General features: G+C 44.1%; 1 protein-coding gene across 8 annotated transcripts in view; it reads right to left on the bottom strand.

The window, feature by feature from the left end:
* ATF6 (activating transcription factor 6) overlaps positions 1-19550 on the bottom strand; it is a 343638-nt gene that overhangs the window by 244553 nt on the left and 79535 nt on the right. For all 8 annotated transcript variants that reach the window (XM_034778772.1, XM_034778774.1, XM_034778775.1 and 5 more), the window contains 2 exons: positions 5845-6030; positions 3744-3835 (listed from right to left, as the gene is read on the bottom strand). In XM_034778772.1, coding sequence (XP_034634663.1) covers positions 3744-3835; positions 5845-6030 — 278 coding nt within the window. The remainder of the gene's footprint in view (positions 1-3743; positions 3836-5844; positions 6031-19550) is intronic.

The following is a 19550-nucleotide window of genomic DNA, read 5'->3' as shown; positions in this document are numbered from 1 at the left end:
GTGCAGAAGCCACAGGGAAGTGGCCTAGGAAATTATTTTTCTGCAAAGCAGTTTATTTAAAAGGACAGTGTGGATGGCTACTATCTATAGGGTCTGTGGGCTAGGACCTGGAGTAGAAGGTGGGCCTGGGTCCCCAGCCACTGGGAAAATGGCCTAGACTTTGAGGCACCACAGAAGGGGAACTGAACTGTAGTGGCCCAGCTTAAGAGCTGGGGCCAGAAAAGCCCCGAGAGGGCAAAGACATTACCTCCAGGGAAGGAGCCCTGAGGCACTGCTCTATTCCAGAGCAGGGACAAACAGACATCACAGAGGGCACTAAGAGGCCCCTGTTGGACTTGTACCCCAAAAGGGGTTTGGTTTGCTTTGCCTTTATCTCAGACAGACTGTGTATGACTTGGCTGAAGGGCTGAGTCACCAAAGACCCACCACAAACAGAGAGGGAGTGCAGGCACATGCACTTGGCCAGGGGGCACTTGTGAGAGGTGAGTGCAACCCTGTTACACCTTCCAAGCAGAAGAATATTTTTATGTGCATTCTCTCTCCAGGGTGGAGATTTTTTTGTTTAATTAAAAAACAACCCCACCAAAAAAAAAAATCCATCCACCCTAAACTGAAGTTCAAACTTAGAGAGAGCCAGAATTATTCCCAAACCCTCATAGCACAAAGGCAGCAGTGACTTCAGTCCCACAAAAATGTTTGTTCTTAGAGCTTTTGAACTCTCAGAAGAGAGCAATATCTTGTTTTGTAACCATTATTTTCCATTTCTATAGTGCATTTCACCCTGAAAGATCCCAAAGCAATTTATAAACTATGCAGGCATTACTTAATTCATGGCTAACAGCTGCTGTGTTCCATGCTAAACAGCCCATAGCAACTCCACATGCCAATTTAGGACAGGAAGTAGAAAACCCTGTACAACTAAAACTACACTGAGATTTAAGGAGGCAGAAAGTAACTACTCACACTGGAAGTGTTGCTAGGGCACCTGAATTAGCTTCCCTACTGCTATAAACAATGCCATGGGCTCGTCAATCACAAGTGGTCAGGAGCTCAGCTTTGAGTTAGTAGTGCGATCTCCTATATCCCCACACATTGCTTCCCAAAGTACCTATACGTTCTTTGGATATCTCCCATTCCTGCACTCATTAGCCCCAACGCTTCTCTTGTAATGTCTGAGAGAATCACTGTCTGAAGAGGCAAGATTTAAGAGTTTTTTAAAGGACTTGTTTTACTTCTCTGTAACCTGCCTGGGTTTGCTGTAGACTAGATTATAATAAGTCTATTCATTGTATTTTCAGTTGCTGGGTGAAAAGTGTGGTTTAAATGCATATAATATTGCAGGAATCTACACAGTAGGCTCTATGTAAAACACCGATCAAGTTCTACAAAAGCCAGAAAATCCAGGAGCAGGAAGGAGTTCCACAAAGGACAGAGCCCTACTTTCCAAAGCCAGATTTAGTGAACAGGGATGTAATCCCAGATTCTCTCCCCCCACCCCCCAAAAAAAGCTCTGTTTGTCCCCATTATGCTAAAGACTTATTTATAATAGACCTGGGAGGGAGTGGAGTTCTTTCCTGATGCCTCACTCTGTGACCCACTGGGTATTCTACCAAAAGACCTTCCCTTGGCTATTCACTGCACAAGTCCTGGGGGATGGTCTGGATGGGGCTACTTTGTAAATCAGATTATCAAAAAAGGCTAAACAGAGTTATGACTAACTTACACATCCAGAAATCTGGCCCTCCTGTAATGAGGGAGTGCCCATGATGGAGGAGGGAAACAAGAGAAACTCACAAGTTTAAGCCATGCCTACTGTGACTCTTTATGGAGAAGCAGCAAAGAACCAGACAAAAGTTCTGTGATAGTAGAACAAATACATTATTATATACTCCGGGGGGATTCTGCGCTACTGTGCATGCACAGAATGTATATCCCCTACAGAGTTCTTTGCTTCCCTGCGGAAAAAGGACTTCCTGATAGGAAAGCAAAGGGAAGCCACAAGAGCGGTCATGTGCGCCTCCCCAGCAGTATGCCAGGGCAGCTGGCAGAGAGGTAAATCACTGTGGGGTGGGGGGCTGGGGAAGACCCGTCTGGTGGCTCCTACCCTGCGCCAGGCTCAGCTGCTAGTCCTGGCTGGGCTGGAGAGGATGAGACTTCCTCTTCACCTGCACAGCATCCAGGGCTGGGTCAGACCCACTCCCAGATTTCTTCCCCCAGCTGCAGGAAGCTCTGCAACCCCCCCCCCCCCCCACACACACACACACACACACTCACTTCCTGCACCCATAGCTCCTCAGATGCAAGGGAGGGATCCCTGTACAGGGAGCTGTTCCCCCATGCATCCAGACCCCCTCATACCAAACCCTCCTGCTGAGCCTCACCCCCCCTGCACTCAGAACCCCCAATGAGCCCCACTTCACCTGGACCACCCTGATGAACTGCCCACCCACGGCTCTCCACCCCACCAAGTCCCAAACAGCTGCACATAGAGTACTCCCCCAGCATCTGGACCCCCACTAAGCTGGGGGAGTACTCCAGACTTTGTAATGTTGGCCTTTGTAATGTTGACCCATTACAGACCCCCCTGCCAAGTTCTATTCCCCCAGACCCCCCTTGCTTAGCCCCAACCACCTTCACCTGGATCCCCCCTGCAGAGTCCCATTACTATTGCACCAAGAACCCCCTCCCCCAACACGCCCCCCTGCATCCCCCCCCCCCCCCCCCGAGCTGCCCACACCCAGGTTTCCCCACACAGAACCCTCTCAACCCACACCTGGATCCCCCAGACTAAGCACCTCCACACTTGGATCGAGCCTGCCTGCCCACACCTTGCACAGAAGGGAAGAACCCTGAGGTGTTTCTGAGGCAGGTCCAGTCCTTGCCCTGTGTCAGGGTTGTGTGCAGCCTCACCGCTGAGTCAGCGTACCGGGGGAGTCTGCACAGTGATCTCCCACCTCTGTGCAGCCAATGGCCTGCGCTCCCCAATGCCATGCTGGAACCTCCACATTTATTTGACAAATAACATTTGCAGAATTTTAAAATATTGTGTACAGGTTTTTTATTGTTTGATGTGGAATGCTCTCAGAAGTAATATTTTTGCTTCTAAACTAAATCCACTTGTTCAACTGAAAGGGATGCTGATAGAATAGCCAAATTTTAAGACTGATCGTATCAAAGTCAGGGAGCTAGAGACAACTGGATTTTTTTAAACCAAAAAGAGGGGAAAATGGAGTTTCACAAACTGTTTTTTTTTTTTTTTTTTTTGGTGAGAATGTCTTTTTGTTTGTTTTGAATTGAGATTTTTCACTTGTTTTTTTGAAAACCAAAATCATTTTGAAACTTGGGATTTTTTCTCCACTCTTGTCACTGAATGCAAGAGAAAATTATATCCAGAAATCCTCCCTGTTCCTTTTTCCACTATTACTTTTCAAAGCTTCTCCAACTTTCAAAAATTGAGTGGAGAAAGAAAGAGTGGAATACACACACACACCTCCCCCGGTATCAGTCACTCTATTACTATCCATGGTAACATGTCAACTACTAAGAAGCCCTCTTAGTGTGGAAGATGGCAAAGGAAAAAACTATGCTGCGAGCCGATGGACTCCCATCACCAGACAGACTATATTAAAGATCGAGGTAGAAATGAACTGGAGGGAAGGGAGATAATCAAGGCTATGGATTCAAATCAATAATTAATTCTATTGTTGTGGGGAGAAGATGATGGGAGCTTGAAGGAAGCTTACCTGAGTGGGCCATAGTTCAACATTACAAAGGCCAATATCACCATCACACACACAGCTTTTCTCTTGGGAGAGGGGATTTTACGATTCTGGTTCTAAACAGGGAGATGGAACACATACTCAGTGTAAGTGAGGGTTTGAAAACACAAATGCATTTCAGACGCTCTTACTCCTGTTGTTGCCTTTTATATTAAGGATGACTTGCAGAGCGTAAAACTGCAGAGATAAAAATGAGTTTCCCTTTTTTTCATAAAGATGTAAGAATGCAGCCAGACCTTTTTAAAAATTGCATTCAAGTCCCATCTACCCACATTTTCTATGGACAACTGGAGAACCAATAGATTTCCAACAAGAAATTAACACTAATAAATTTATCTAAGGCTCTTATCTGTCTCCCATCACCATAGTATCTGAACACCTGAGTCTGTAATAAATTAATCCTCCCCTTGAAACAGGGCAGTCCTATTATCCCCATTGTACAGATGGAAAGATGAGGTCCAGAGTGACTTCCCCAAGGCCATGGGGGAGTCTGTGGCAGAGCTGGGAATTGAACCCATTTCTCCTAAGGCTATATCTACACTGGCAATTGAATGACAAAACTTTTATCTTTCAAAAGTGTTAACACCCCCCCCCCCCCCCCCCAAAAAAAAAACCTCACAATTTTCCCATGACAACACCAGAGTGAACAGCATGAACGCTGCTTGGTGGGAGTAGAAGTTTTGTCAGCAGGAGAGCCGACAAACAGCGGCTACACTGCACAACTTCTAGTAGCACAGCTGTAACGACACAGCCATGTCACTAAAAGCTGTGTAGTGTAGACAAAGCCTATGCCTCAGGTAGTATCCTGACCATGGGTCTACTCTTCCTTTCTTTCCCAATTCTAATTGAAGGGGAAGTGATTTTTAATTAGCTTGGTGTAGCTCAAATGCCTGTCAATCAGTAGAAGAAAAGATCTTTGAAGGTTCAACTACTTTAGCTCTTACATTTAAGGCTATGAGTTCCCAATCCACAACACTGGGTCCTCCAGGAATGTGGTGCATGCAGTATAACAGGGAAGACCAGCCTGGATATTTTTAAAGTCAAAAAATTGAGGAAAGGGGGAGTTTTCCAGGCCGCCTTCACACATTTAAATACTACGAAGGCCAGTCTAACACTTGCTTTTTCAGCCCCCCTTTTAGTCACCTTTAATGGGTTTGATCTGAAATAAAGACCCCTTGATGGAGAATGAGGTGTTTAAGGAAGTCTCCGGTATAATCTCTTTTCCGCAGACAGTTGCTAGAGGAAACTGAAGTGAATTATAATAGGAATTATGTAGCGGGATTAACATTTGGAAGCTATCCCACAGAAATCTGCAATCCTGAAATTGTCCTGCAGATCGTTTCTCCCTTCTTCCATGCCAGCAAGAACTGAGGCTCCCACCAGTGCTGCTCCTGCACACAGCATGCCCAAGCAGGAGAATAAAGGGAAACTGATTAGGACTATCACTTGGTTCTTTTCTGCTGCAGTTATTGCTTGAGAAGCAGAAACACCCACCCAGTCATATGGGGAAAGAGCAAAGAGCAGCATAGGGATGGGGTGGCAATTTTTGAATCAAGATTGGGTGTTTTTCTAAAAAGATATGCTCTAGGACTTATCCCGTGAAAGTTCTATAGCCTGTGTTATATAGGATCGAGCAGATGATCACAGTGGGCCCTTCTAGCATCACTCTATGCTTCTATGCCAACAATTCTGAATGAGGGCATGGAGGGAGCATAACTGCATGTGAGAAGCACATCACTTAATTTAGTGTGGAGTTTCCTTCAAATGTCAATTTAATTAACAATGGTAATTACCTGTGTAAGTAAACAAACGTAATTCAGAAATGATTCATTTAGCAGTGCATCTGGACAGTATGGGGACTCTGGCTCCAGACCAGCAGGTGAGGGAAAAGGAAGGGGGAACATGATGAACATGTGCATTATTTTAAACTAATAGCAGATAACAGCCATCCCTATTGCCCCCCAGTAGTTGGCACATGCCATTATGATGCCTATACCAACACAAGTTCATTACCATGCTGTTCTAAGCAAAGCATGGATTTTGTCCTTCCACAAACTCTTCTTACCTCTAACACCAATTCCTCCAGCTGCCTCTTCAGTGAGCCATTCTCTCTCTTGAGCTGCTCATTCTCCAGTAAGGCAACCTTCAGCCTGGCTTCCAGCCCCAACATGTATTCCTTCTTCTTCCTGCGTGACTGGCAGGCTGACTCCCGGTTTTTGATCATGCGTTGCTGTCTTCTCAGGATGTTAATCTAGATGAGGACCAAGCAGTCTGGTTAAAATAGGGAACCCTCACCTACTTGCACATTGGTCATCTCATACCCAATTTCTGCTCTGCTACTTTTTCAGCCAATTGAGCACTTCTATCCAAAAGTTCCTAATGTGTTCATCACCACAGCATCTAATCTCTGATCAGGATATACCCCCAAGAATTAGATCACAGAGGGAATGAAAGAATTATGTCCCAATTTCTTCTCTTTTCTGACCTGTACTCTTCCATATTTCCTTGGCACAAACTGGTACCCACCATATACAGGAGTGCAGGACAACTGCTGTGCTTGTGCAGCAAATGATTTTTAGGGACCAATTTATGAAGAATGGTAAAGAACTTAACATGCACAGTTTGTAAAAATCTTGACTAAGAGGGGACATAGTCATCAACTACAGTGATTATATGCACTACATTACAGCATACTGTAACCAACAGGTATGAGCATCAAGCAGACAGGATTGTGCACGGTGGTATCAGGAGGATGAAGAGCAACAGAATGAAATTAAAGAAAATGTAGGCTCAGTGTCAGGAAATTTGTGAATAGTGACATTCACTCAAATTATGAGATGTCTACCAGTCCCCTTGAGATACTATTTCAGAGGCTATTTAAAACTGGACTGAACAAGGCACTGGTAAATAAACTCTTGGGTTTGCAGGCAACAACCCTGCACTGTGTTGCAAGGGAAGTTTTTTCCTATTGTCCTCAATGTTAGTTTATAACCTAAAGCCTAAGAATTTATCCTTCCAAACTCTGAGTCTGATTCTGATTTACACGAAGGCCCTTTTACTGAACCAAACGAGTTGCCAAAGGAGGGATTGAACAGGCAGGAAGAGAAGCAGGAAAAGCCAACAGAGGACAGGATTTTAAAAAGTACAGAGTGGTTGACCATGTCAAAGGTCAAGGAGGATGAGAATGGAGGCCTTGCTGCTCTTTAATTTATCAGTTTGTTCCAGCACCTTCTCTTTCAATATCTCAATCTGACACTGCTTCCACTGGAATAAAACCAAGCACAGAAACATTTCCATTGATCAATGTAATAAAAGGATATAAATTTGAGACCTAAGATGACCTGAAAGCACCCTGTTAAAGACAAGAATGGCCATGGTCCACACTAGCATTATCTGGAGTTAGTTTGCTACTCCTGCCTTAACAAATCTTCCATGGAGTTTCTTTTCTGCATAGCCTAGGAATGGGAATTGTGTTCTTGCTTTATTATGGAGAAACATAGTTAAAGATAAGGAACAACTTCCAATAAACCACAACACGGTGTATGGTGGTGTTATACAGTAACTCCTCACTTAAAAGTCGTCCCGGTTAACATTGTTTCAATGTTACCTTGCTTGTCAAGGGAACATGCTCGTTTAAAGTTGCACAATGCTCCCTTATAACATTTTTTGGTAGCTGCCTGCTTTGTCCACTGCTTGCGGGGAGCTTGGAAACAGGGTGGACTGGCAGCTCCCTTATCAGCTCCCTGCTCCCCTAAGTTCCCTGTGCAGCAGCCGCCCAGCAGGCTATCAATTGCCGGCAGTTCAGCTGCCTGTCCCCGCACTGCCATGTGCCGCTCTTGCCCTCTGCCTTGGAGCTGCTTCCGGGAGCCTCCCGCTTGCTGTGCAGGGGAGGGGGAAAGAGGGAGGACTAATGTGAGTGTCCCCCTCCCCCCTACTCCTGCAACCCGCTTACCCCTTCTCCATATAGAGCAGGGTGGGGACAGGACAGGGCTCAGGACAGAGAGAGCTTGCTGGCCACAGCTCCTGTCTCAACTTCTTGATCTTTTTAAAGGCAATGTACTTAGAATGGTGTCAGCATACTTAAAGGGGCAATGCACATCTCTCTCTCTCTCTCCCACACACACACAGGGTGTGTGTCTCTGTCTGCCATGCTATCTCCCCTCCCTCCATTCGTGCTGCCTTGTAGAGCGTGAGGCTACATTAACAATGTGTTACGCCTTGAGGGCTCAGCCGAATGCTAGTTCATCATTTAGCAGTAAGGCATTCACTGGGAAATATCCCACCCTCTAACTTCACCACCTCAACCAAACTTCACAATCATCATTGCTGTGTACAGTATTAAATTGTTTAAAACTTATACTCATATATATATATGGTGTTTTTTGTCTGGTGAAAAAAATTTCACTGGAACCTAACACCCCCCCTGCCCCCTTTACATTAATTCTTATGGGGAAATTGGATTTGCTTAACATAGTTTCGTTTAAAGTAGCATTTTTCAGGAACATAACTACAATGTTAAGTGAGGAGCTACTGCATTTGTATCAGCCTGGAGTGCACTGGAGACACAAGACTGAAAGCTAGATGTTTTCATCCACCTGAAGAGTACTCCAATAGCCTAATAATGGACACACTAGTGGCTTACAACTGTTAGAGTATGGTTATTAAAAAGGAACATAACTTGAATAATTTTGGGAGTAGGGATTTGTGAAAATCAGTAGAATGATAAAAGAATAGCAGAGTCCGTAAACTCTGCAAGCCAGACAGCTTTGGTTGAGGCAAATACAGGAGACAAAGTTAAGGTTATTTGTGGCAGCTTTCCTCTAAGTTTTCTTCCTGCAGATAACTGTCTCAAAACTATAGTCTTCTGCTGTGCAGCATTTGCAGCTAATTTTCCTTGCAGACACTGACAGTCATTCGATCATTCTGAAGAAGCCACATGGCTAACATTTCACTACTATTCTTCTTCATGATATTACAGCAAGGTTACAGAGACCAAGAAAAAAAGCTACAATGCACTAAGGATTTGGCTTCTCTCCCTGCTGATCTAATTGCGTTCTGTAAAGATCATTTATAATATGGCTAGTCTGCTGCCACTGACATAATCCTGTGAAAATGAAGCTGTTTGTACTTACTCCAACTTCTTTGTGGGGGGGTTGGGATTTGTTTGTTTGTTTTATGTTCTCTGTAAGCATTGAGCTTTGTGCACAAACACTTTTCTGGGCACTGCTGAAACTTTTCAGATACTGCAAAACACATTAGATTTTGCAAGCATATAAAGCCTTTTAAGAAAACAGGGTTTTAGAGGAGCAAGACATTTGGTTATAATAAGGTCTGGAGGCTGAGAGAGCTTCAACTACCCAGAGTTCAGATAATCGGTATTATACTGGAGATGTAAGATACAACATATTCCACATTCACACCGTAATTCTGGTTTCTATGAGCCACACAGTATTTCAGTCAACAAACATTAAATGTCTATTTATTTAGGTAAAAGGTCTGGAATCCTGGAAGTTAGACAGAGGAAATAGATTTGGGGCCCATCCAGACCATCCCCCAGGACCTGTGCAGGATTATTTATTACAGTATATCTGCCAGTTTAATTTAGATGTCTCAAACTTCGGCGCTTCTACTCCTTTCCTTTAGAGACTGTTCCAGAGTGAGGAAAAAATGTTGATAACCCAAACTTGAGAGTATTTTTGTAAAGAAAGGTTAAAATCCTTACACAAGAACTTTGTATTTATCAAATAGCTATGAGAAACCCACAAAATTCAGAGTTAAGATTAAATTTAAAAGAAAATCAAATATTGGCAAGAACTGAAAAACACAGATCAGGCACCTAAGCTACTTAAGCTCTACACTTTTACCCTGTAGATAACAGCAGAGATGCATCAGCCTCCCTCCAGTGTCTCTGCTATGTTGGCTGCTGAAGGAACACTAGGAGAAATCTACACCCAACAGAGTTAAGGACAATAAGAAAGTTGTTTAAATATATTAGGAACAAAAATAATCCTCACAAAGGTACTACTCCATTATTAGATGGAAATAGTAGAATTATCAATAATAATACAGAAAAGGCTGAGATGTTCAATACATATTTCTGTTCATTATTGGGGGGGGGAACAGAAGTGATACAGTCTCCTCATATGGTGATAACACTCTTTTCATTCCACTAATAACTCTAGTAGGTTCTGTTTAACATCCTGCAAAGTCGGACATTTTTAAATCAGCAGGTCCAGATAAGTTGCATCCAAAAGTTTTAAAAGAGTTGGCTCTGGCATTTGCTGGAACGTTAATGTTGATTTTTCAATAAGTCTTGGAGCACTGGGGAAGTTCCAGAAGAAAGCTAATGTGCTAATATTTAAAAAGGATAAATGGGATGACCTAAGTAATAATAGGCCTGTCAGCCTGACATTGATCCCATGCAAGATAATAGAGCAGCTGATATGGGACTTGATTAATAGTGAACTCAAGGAGGGCAATGTAATTAATTCAAATCAACATGGGCTTATGGAAAACAGATCCTGTCAAACTAACTTGATATTTTTTTTGACGAGATTACAAGTTTGGTTGATAAAGGCGTGACAAACCTCTGTCCTTGTCTCCGTGGGTCCTGCATTTCCTGATGGATTTCGCTAGCCTCAGAGGCTCACTGTGACCCTGCCCTTAACCCTTCTCTCTCTAGAGAGACAAGGGTCACAGTCTACTGAGCCATTTTTATCATAAGCCAGCGAGGGAGGTGAGGAGAAGCTATCCTCCCTTGCAGTCTCTGTTGTCTCCCAGTCTCAGTGATTAATCGGGGGGGTATGGGGGGGGGGAGCCCGGACCCGCACTCTACTAGAACAATATAAAACTAACATGGCACACATTAAATGGATTAAACCCTGTCTAAATTGTAGGTCTCAAAATGTATCTTTAAATGGGAAATGAACATCGGACAGGTCTGTTTCCAGTGGCCCTACACTATTTGACATCTTTTATCAATGACCTGGAAGAAAAAACAAAATCATCACTGATAAAGTTTGCAGATGACACAAAAAATTGGGGGAATGGTAAATAATGAAGAAGACAGGTTACTGCTTCAGAGCAATCTGGATTGCTTGGCAAACAGTATACATTTCAATATGGCTACATATAAATGTATACATCTGGGAATAAAGAACACAGGCCATACTTACAGGATGGGGGACTCTATCCTGGGAACCAGTGATTCTGAAAAAAAGCCAAAAAAGCTAATGCTGTCCTGGGATAAACAAACAGGGACATCTCAAGTAGGAGAAGAGAGGTTATTTTACCTCTGTATTTGGAAATTGACACTAGTGCTACCACTGCTGCAATACTGTGTCCAGTTCGGATGTCAACAATTCAAGAAGGATGATGACAAATAACTTCACAAATACACCCTTCCCTTCCTTCAAGTTGGTACACAAGTACTCCTGAGATCTTACAGATAGCCTTCATTTAAAGGTCCTTAGACAAGGTGTTCAGGAGATTAAAAATGTACAAAACAAATTCCAAACGTAAGTGAAAGCTATTTTTCCTGGCTCTCCCACCTCCAAATGGTTTGACCTAATTACTTCACATTTAGACAAAAACTGTCCACTAGCCACAGCTCAAAAATTTGAATTGAATTCCTTTTAAAAAGGAAAAAAATCAAGCTTGGAAAGGGAAATAAAGTAGCAACATTCACTGTGGACGTATCTTACAGATCTACACACACACTCACTCACAATTTAAAAACATAAGAATGGCTATACTGGGTCAGACCAATGGTCCATCCAGCCCGGTATTCTCTCTTTTGACAGTGGATGGTGCCAGGTGCTTCAAAGGGTATGTCTACAATACAGATTTAATCCGAATTTACAGAATTTGATTTTTGGCAACCGATTGTATAAAGTCGAGTGTATGTGGCCACACTAAGCACATTAATTTGGTGGTGTGCATCCATGTACTGAGGCTAGTGTCGACTTCCGGAGCGTTGCACTGTGGGTAGCTATCCCATAGCTATCCCATAGTTCCCGCAGTCTCCTCCGCCCATTGGAATTCTGGGTTGAGATCCCAATGCCTGATGGGGCCAAAAACATTGTCGCGGGTGATTCTGGGTACATCCTCCCCCTCCCTCCAGGAAAGCAACGGCAGACCACTGTTTTGCGCCTTTTTTCCTGGGTGAACTGTGCAGACGCCATACCACGGCAAGCATGGAGCCTGCTCAGCTCAAAACAGCAGTCATGAACATTGTAAACACCAGTGTTATCGTGCAGTTTATACTGAACCAGAACCTGCAAAACCAGGTGAGGAGGAGGTGGATATGGCAGTGCGGCGACGAGAGTGATGAGGACATGGACACAGAATTCTATCAAACCGCGGGCCCCGGTGCTTTGGAGATCATGCTGTTAATGGGGCAGGTTATAGCCGTCGAACGCCGATTCTGGGCCCGGGAAACAAGCAGACTGGTGGGACCACATAGTGTTGCAGGTGTGGGACGATTCCCAGTGGCTGCGATACTTTCGCATGCATAAGGGCACTTTCATGGAACTTTGTGACTTGCTTTCCCCTGCCCTGAAGCGCCAAGATGAAAGCAGCCCTCACAGTTGAGAAGCGAGTGGCGATAGCCCTGTGGAAGCTTGCAATGCCAGACAGCTACCGGTCAGTCGGGAATCAATTTGGAGTGGGCAAATCTACTGTGGGGGCTGCTGTGATGCAAGCAGCCAAAGCAATCACTGAGCTGCTGCTACCAAAGGTAGTGACTCTGGGAAATGTGCAGGTCATAGTGGATGGCTTTGCTGCAATGGGATTCCCTAACTGTGGTGGGGCGATAGATGGAACCCATATCCCTATCTTGGCACCGGAGCACCAGAGTAGCCAGTACATAAACTGCAAAGGGTACTTTTCAATGGTGCTGCAAGCACTGGTGGATCACAAGGGACGTTTCACCAACGTCACCGTGGGATGGCCGGGAAGGGTTCACGACGCTCGCGTCTTCAGGAACACTACTCTGTTTAAACGGCTGCAGCAAGGGATTTACTTCCCAGACCAGAAAGTAACCGTTGGGGATGTTGAAATGCCTATAGTTATCCTGGGGGACCCAGCCTACCCCTTAATGCCATGGCTCATGAAGCCATACACAGGCAGCCTGGACAGTAGTCAGGAGCTACTCAACTACAGGCTGAGCAAGTGCAGAATGGTGGTAGAAAGTGCATTGGGACGTTTAAAGGGTCGCTGGCACACGTTACTGACTCGGTCAGACCTCAGCCAAACCAATATTCCCATTGTTATTGCTGCTTGCTCTGTGCTCCACAATCTCTGTGAGAGTAAGGGGGAGACCTTTATGGCGGGGTGGGAGGCTGAGGCAAATCGCCTGGCCACTGATTACGTGCAGCCAGACACCAGGGCGATTAGAAGAGCACACTAGAAAGACTTGGAATTGAACCCAGGGCTTCCTACATTCTGCACAGAATATTAACAACTAAGCTACAGGGCTATCCATTTTCATAGTTACTTCTCAGAATAGAATCTGACATTAAGACTCTTAAATAAAAGATAATATACAAATGGAAAGTTATTATTATCAGGAATAGGAACTAAACCCTAGTTTGCCAGATAGTAGCATATAGTATTAGCCACCCGGATAAGGGCAGGGTCTGCTGCAAGGTAGCAGATTAACCACTAGGTTATAGATTGACTCCTACTGCACTGAGGTACCACTTATATAAGGGTTGGGAGGAGTGGGCAGTGATTTCATGCACCAGAGTAAAAGGGGTTTAATGGAGCTCTGTTGAACTGACTGCTGAATGTGCTCTTAACTATAAAGGAACAAATTGCATTCAAAAATCCATCCAGGAATAGATTATGTGCCTGCCATGACTAAACCTCCAGCCACAGAAAAGCAGCAGCTATCAAGCCATTCTTGACACTGAAACAAAAAGTAGCAGCAGATCCTCCCTTTGAATCTACTGCAGGAGTGCCTTCTCCTTGCAGTAAATCCAAATTATTATAGAAGGACCTGAATAATCTCTTCCCCTGAAGGAAATATTGTGACCCTGAAGTCCTCTGCTGAAAATCCCAGTCATAACAACTTGTCTGAAACACTGTCTCATCTTAACTCCTATTCAGAAAACCCTGTCATGTTACAAGGCCTATGACAATGACATAAGAACAGCCATACTGGGTCAGACCAGTGGTTCATCTAGCCCAGTATCCTGTCTTCCAACAGTGGCCCATACCAGCTGCTTCAGAGGAAATTAACAGAACATGGTAATTTTGACTGATCCATCCCATCGTCCAGTCCCAGCTTCTGGTAGTCAGAGTTTGAGACACACCCAGAACATGGGGTTGAGTCCCTGATCATCTTGGCTAATAGTCATTGATGAATCTATCCTCCATGAACTTATCTCATTCTTTTTTTGAACCCATACTTTTGGCCTTCACAACATTCCCTGGCAACGAGTTCCACAGGTTGTCTGTACATTGTGTGAAGAAGTACTTCACAGTGTTTGTTTTAAACCTGTTGCCTATTAGTTTCTTTGGGTGACCTCTAGTTCTCGTGTTATGAGAAGGAGTAAATAACACTTCCTTATTAACTTTCTTCTCACCAGTCATGATTTTATAGACCTCTAGCATATCCACCCTTAGTCATCTCTTTTCTAAACTGAACAGTCCCAGTCTCTTCAAACTCTCCTCATATAGAAGCTGTTCCATACCCCGGACATATCTGTTTCCCATCTCTGCACCTTTTCCAATTCTAATTTATCTTTTTTGAGATGGGATGACCAGAATTGCATGCAGTATTCAAGATGTGGATGTATCATGGATTTATATAATGGCATTTTATTTTCTGTTTTATTATTTATTCCTTTCCCTAACGGTTCTTACCTTTTTTAGCATTTTTAACTGCTGCTGCACACTGAGCGGATGTTTTCAGAGAACTATCCACAGTGATTCCAAGATCTCTTTCTTGAGTGTTAATCCCTTCGTTTTGTACATATAACACTGGTCTACAATTTTTGAGAAGTCGTCTGCTTCAGAGATAAAATGTGCTATTTATTATGTATTTTGATGTGCTGAATTCAAATATGACAATTAAAACTGGCTACTGTTTCTAAGATATTTAAGTTTTTACATTTTATGTCTATGTATATTGTGTAGATAGTAGAGTTTTAATCATAAATTGTAAACCTAGGTCTTTTCATGTGTTTATGGTTGCTTTACATGATAATATTTCACCTGTCCTGTTTATGTAACACTTTAAAAATCCGCAAAAGGGTTATATAAATAAAATTTATTATGAAACAAAAGGCAAAAAACTATTCTGTACATAGTTTAGTCCTATTCAAGCTTCTTGGCTTGTCTCTTGTATTCATTAAATGGAGCATCTCTTGTCACTGTCCAGCAATAGTCTGCATGCATTGATGGGCTCCATTTGCCCGGATAGCGTTTCTCCATTGTTGCAATGTCCTGGTGAAATCGCTCGCCGTGCTTGTCGCTCACTGCTCCGCAGTTCGGTGGAAAAAAATCTAGATGAGAGTGCAAAAAATGTATCTTTAGTGACATGTTGCAACCAAGGCTTTTGTATGCCTTGAGGAGGTTTTCCACCAACAACCTGTAGTTGTCTGCCTTGTTGTTTCTGAGAACATTTATTGCCACTAACTGGAAGGCTTTCCATGCCGTCTTTTCCTTGCCAAGCAGTGCATGGTCAAATGCATCATCTCGAAGAAGTTCACAAATCTGAGGACCAACAAAGACACCTTCCTTTATCTTAGCTTCACTTAACCTTGGAAATTTTCCACGGAGGTACCTGAAAGCTGCTTGTGTTTTGTCAATGGCCTTGACAAAGTTCTTCATCAGACCCAGCTTGATGTGTTAGGGTGGTAACAAAATCTTCCTTGATTCAACAAGTGGTGGATGTTGAACACTTTTCCTCCCAGGCTCCAATGACTGTCGGAGTGGCCAATCTTTCTTGATGTAGTGGGAATCTCTTGCACGACTATCCCATTCGCAGAGAAAACAGCAGTACTTTGTGTATCCAGTCTGCAGACCAAGCAAGAGAGCAACAACCTTCAAATTGCCACAAAGCTGCCACTGATGTTGGTCATAGTTTATGCACCTCAAAAGTTGTTTCATGTTGTCATAGGTTTCCTTTATATGGATTGCATGACCAACTGGAATTGATGGCAAAACATTGCCATTATACAGTAAAACAGCTTTAAGACTCGTCTTCGATGAATCAATGAACAGTCTCCACTCATCTGGATCGTGAACGATGTTGAGGGCTGCCATCACACCATCGATGTTGTTTCAGGCTACAAGATCACCTTCCATGAAGAAGAATGGGACAAGATCCTTTTGACAGTCACGGAACATGGAAACCCTAACATCACCTGCCAGGAGATTCCACTGCTGTAGTCTGGAGCCCAACAGCTCTGCCTTATTCTTGGGTAGTTCCAAATCCCTGACAAGGTCATTCAGTTCACCTTGTGTTATGAGGTGTGGTTCAGAGGTGGACGATGGGAGAAAATGTGGGTCCTGTGACATTGATGGTTCAGGACCAGAAGTTTCATCCTCTTCCTCGTCTGACCCAAGTGAGAATGATTCTGGTGCATCAGGAACCGGCAGTCCTTCTCCGTGGGGTACTGGGCGTATAGCTGATGGAATGTTTGGATAATGCACAGTCCACTTTTTCTTCTTTGACACACCTTTCCCAACTGGAGGCACCATGCAGAAGTAACAATTGCTGGTATGATCTGTTGGCTCTCTCCAAATCATTGGCACTGCAAAAGGCATAGATTTCCTTTTCCTGTTCAACCACTGGCGAAGATTTGTTGCACAAGTGTTGCAGCATATGTGTGGGGCCCACCTCTTGTCCTGATCTCCAATTTTGCAGCCAAAATAAAGGTGATAGGCTTTCTTAACCATAGTGGTTATACTGCACTTTTGTGATGCAAAAGTCACTTCACCACAAACATAGCAGAAGTTATCTGCACTGCTCACACAAGTACGAGGCATCTCTGCTCACTTTGACTAAACAGAAATGTGTCCCTTTGCAAAATCAAACACTGACAAATAAGAGAGCACGAGACTGTATGATTTCTAGAGCTGATCTAGGGCAATTTGTTCAGCAGAGTGATGTAAGCTTCATTATGATTGCATCATCCATGACTTCTAGGAATAACATATTGCATCATACATGATATGAATTGCATCACCAGCTTCAGATTTCATCATTCATTGTTTTGCCTAAAAAGCAAGTACTGTCCAAACCCAGTCATAGACTTATTCATAGATCCAGTCAAAGATGTATTTTAGTCATTTCTGGTTTAAATTGAGATCCCTTCCCTTTATAACTCACTTATCCTCCGCCATTCCCAAGTCAAGGGTCGTATATACTGACCCAATAGCATATCTTGAAAACTAGAGCCAATCAACAATTTTAAGCATCATTTTCGTTCTCAGTGACCCAGAATTAGTAAAGTTTGACTACATTTATTTCAGAAGTATTTTGGCTGTAGAGCAGTGTAATTGGCATTATATTTTCCAACGTGCATTACTTTGCATTTATCAACACTGAATTTCATCTGCCATTTTGTTGCCCAGTCACTCAATTCTGTCAGATTCCCTTTGTAACTCTTCACAGTCCGCTTTGGACTTAATTATCTTGAGTAATTTTGCATAGTCTGCATACTTTGTTAACTCACAACACCCCATATTTCAGCTCATTTATGATTATACTGAACTATTCAGTAATTTTCTGACTCATAGTAGACATTCAGAACATGCCAAAACTTAAACACTAGAATTAACTGCTCAACCACATATTAAAGAATTACATATAATGTCATATGTCTTGTATATTTGCTTTTAAAATAAGTCAAAAATAAGTGTGGGAAAGTTTTCCCCCTAACTAGTGTTATTTTACAACACTAATAACTAGGCTTATATTGTTCTCTCATCTTCAAAGTTATCTACAAAATTCAAGCACTTTACAAACTGAAGTTGCCATTTCAAATTAGTCCTACAAATAATACTGTTCTGAGCAAACTTTAAGCCCCTAACACAGTGCCTTAACCTTTCAGAAGTGGTGTGCCGAGTCTTCATTTATACACTCTAATTTAAGGCTTCTCATGCCAGTAATAAATGTTAATGTTTTTTAGAAGGTCTCTCTATAAGTCTATATATTATATAACCTGTGACAAGATGGCCAATGTAGTATGGTGGGTCCTGCGCTTTTCTTGGTGGAGGGCTAAAATGTCACCCCTTGTCCCTGCTCTTGGGGCACCAAGGGCCCCACTAGTGGCCCGGGAAGGTGGTAAAGGAGGGAAGCGGGGGAGGGATCTGGATTTGCTCCTCACTCTGAGTCCCAGCCCCTCTCAACCCCTGTGGGTTCTTACCCTCTTCCCACTTGGGTGGGGTACCTTCGGTTCTTAAACACTGGGGGAAGGAGTCTCCCTTCCCTGCTGGGGCAGGGTCTCCCTTACTCCGGTTTTCTGATCTTCCAAGTCTCACAGCACACCTCCCAGCTCCAGTCCCCTCTCCTTCCCTGACTGCCTGAAGCAGGGGGGTTTATTAGGTTGCTAACAGGGCCTTAATTGAGTACAGGTGCTCCAATTAACCTGTAGCAGTCCTCCCTAGTCTACAGGGAACCACGCCTTAATTAGCCTAGGGCTTATATACTTCCCTTCTACCACTCTCCCACTGCTCCCTGGCCCTCCTGTATCACAAACCAAACTACTGTTATATGTAGGGTAAACAAGGTTTTCAAAATGTTTCAGAAGCTTTATTTAAAATTAAATGAAAATGCAGATCTTATCAGTTTAGTATGATCCTTGCCCTTGCTTTTCCTTGCTGAGTTTTCCAATGTCTGGCACGTATTTGGATACTTTAAGCTGCACACAGGCTTCTGAGTGATCAGTTGTTAAACGGTTGGAAGGAGGTCAGTGGCTGGAACCCTAGATCAGCAGCTGAGGTAAGTTGAGCTGGCGGCTGGTAGGGCTGAGCAGGGCTGGAGGCCTGGACCCTGATTGGCAGGGGGCCTGCGCTGGAACTCCAACTGGAAGCAAGGTGAGTGGGGCTACGGCGGGGACCCCGGCTGGCAAGGGGCCAGCAGCTGGAACCCCAGAGCAGCGACTGAGCAGCTCAGCCCGCTGCCGCTCTGGGGTTCTGGCCGCCAGCTCCTGCCAGCCGGGGTCTCAGCCCGCGGCCAGCCTGGGGTTACTTCACCCAGGTCAGCAGCGGGCGCTGAGTGGGACCGGCAGTGGGACCCTGGCTGGCAGGAGCCAGCGGCGGAAACCCCCAGAGCGGCGGCGGGCCATCAAAAATCGGCTCGTGTGCCACCTTTGGCACGTGTGCCATAGGTTGCCAACCCCTGCCCTAACACATGACATCTGGCAGTGCCTTAACCATGTGCTCACTACCACTCCCACATAATGTGGTCGGAATGTCCCACAGGGCAATTATTCTGCTAACAAGTTATGGAAAAAATGGTTAGCTACCTTTTGTCACTGTTGTTCTTCGAGATGTGTTGCTCATGTCCATTCCATTCTAGGTGTGTGAACGCCCATGTGTGCAGTCATCGGAAATTTTTGCCTTAGCAATAGCCATACAGCAGGCCAAGGCGCCACCTGGAGTGCCGCACTCATGTGCTGGTATTTCAGGCGCCGCCAGCCTACGCTGTCTCAGTTCCTTCTTGCCGACAGCTCTGACAGAGGGGGCAGAAGGATGAGTAATGGAATGGGCATGAGCAACACATCTCAAAGAACAACAGTTACGAAATGTAGGTAA

The sequence above is a fragment of the Trachemys scripta genome, chromosome 8, assembly GCF_013100865.1.
Source record: "Trachemys scripta elegans isolate TJP31775 chromosome 8, CAS_Tse_1.0, whole genome shotgun sequence".
NCBI lineage: Eukaryota > Metazoa > Chordata > Testudines > Emydidae > Trachemys > Trachemys scripta.
This window is presented reverse-complemented; position numbering and strand designations above follow the sequence as displayed.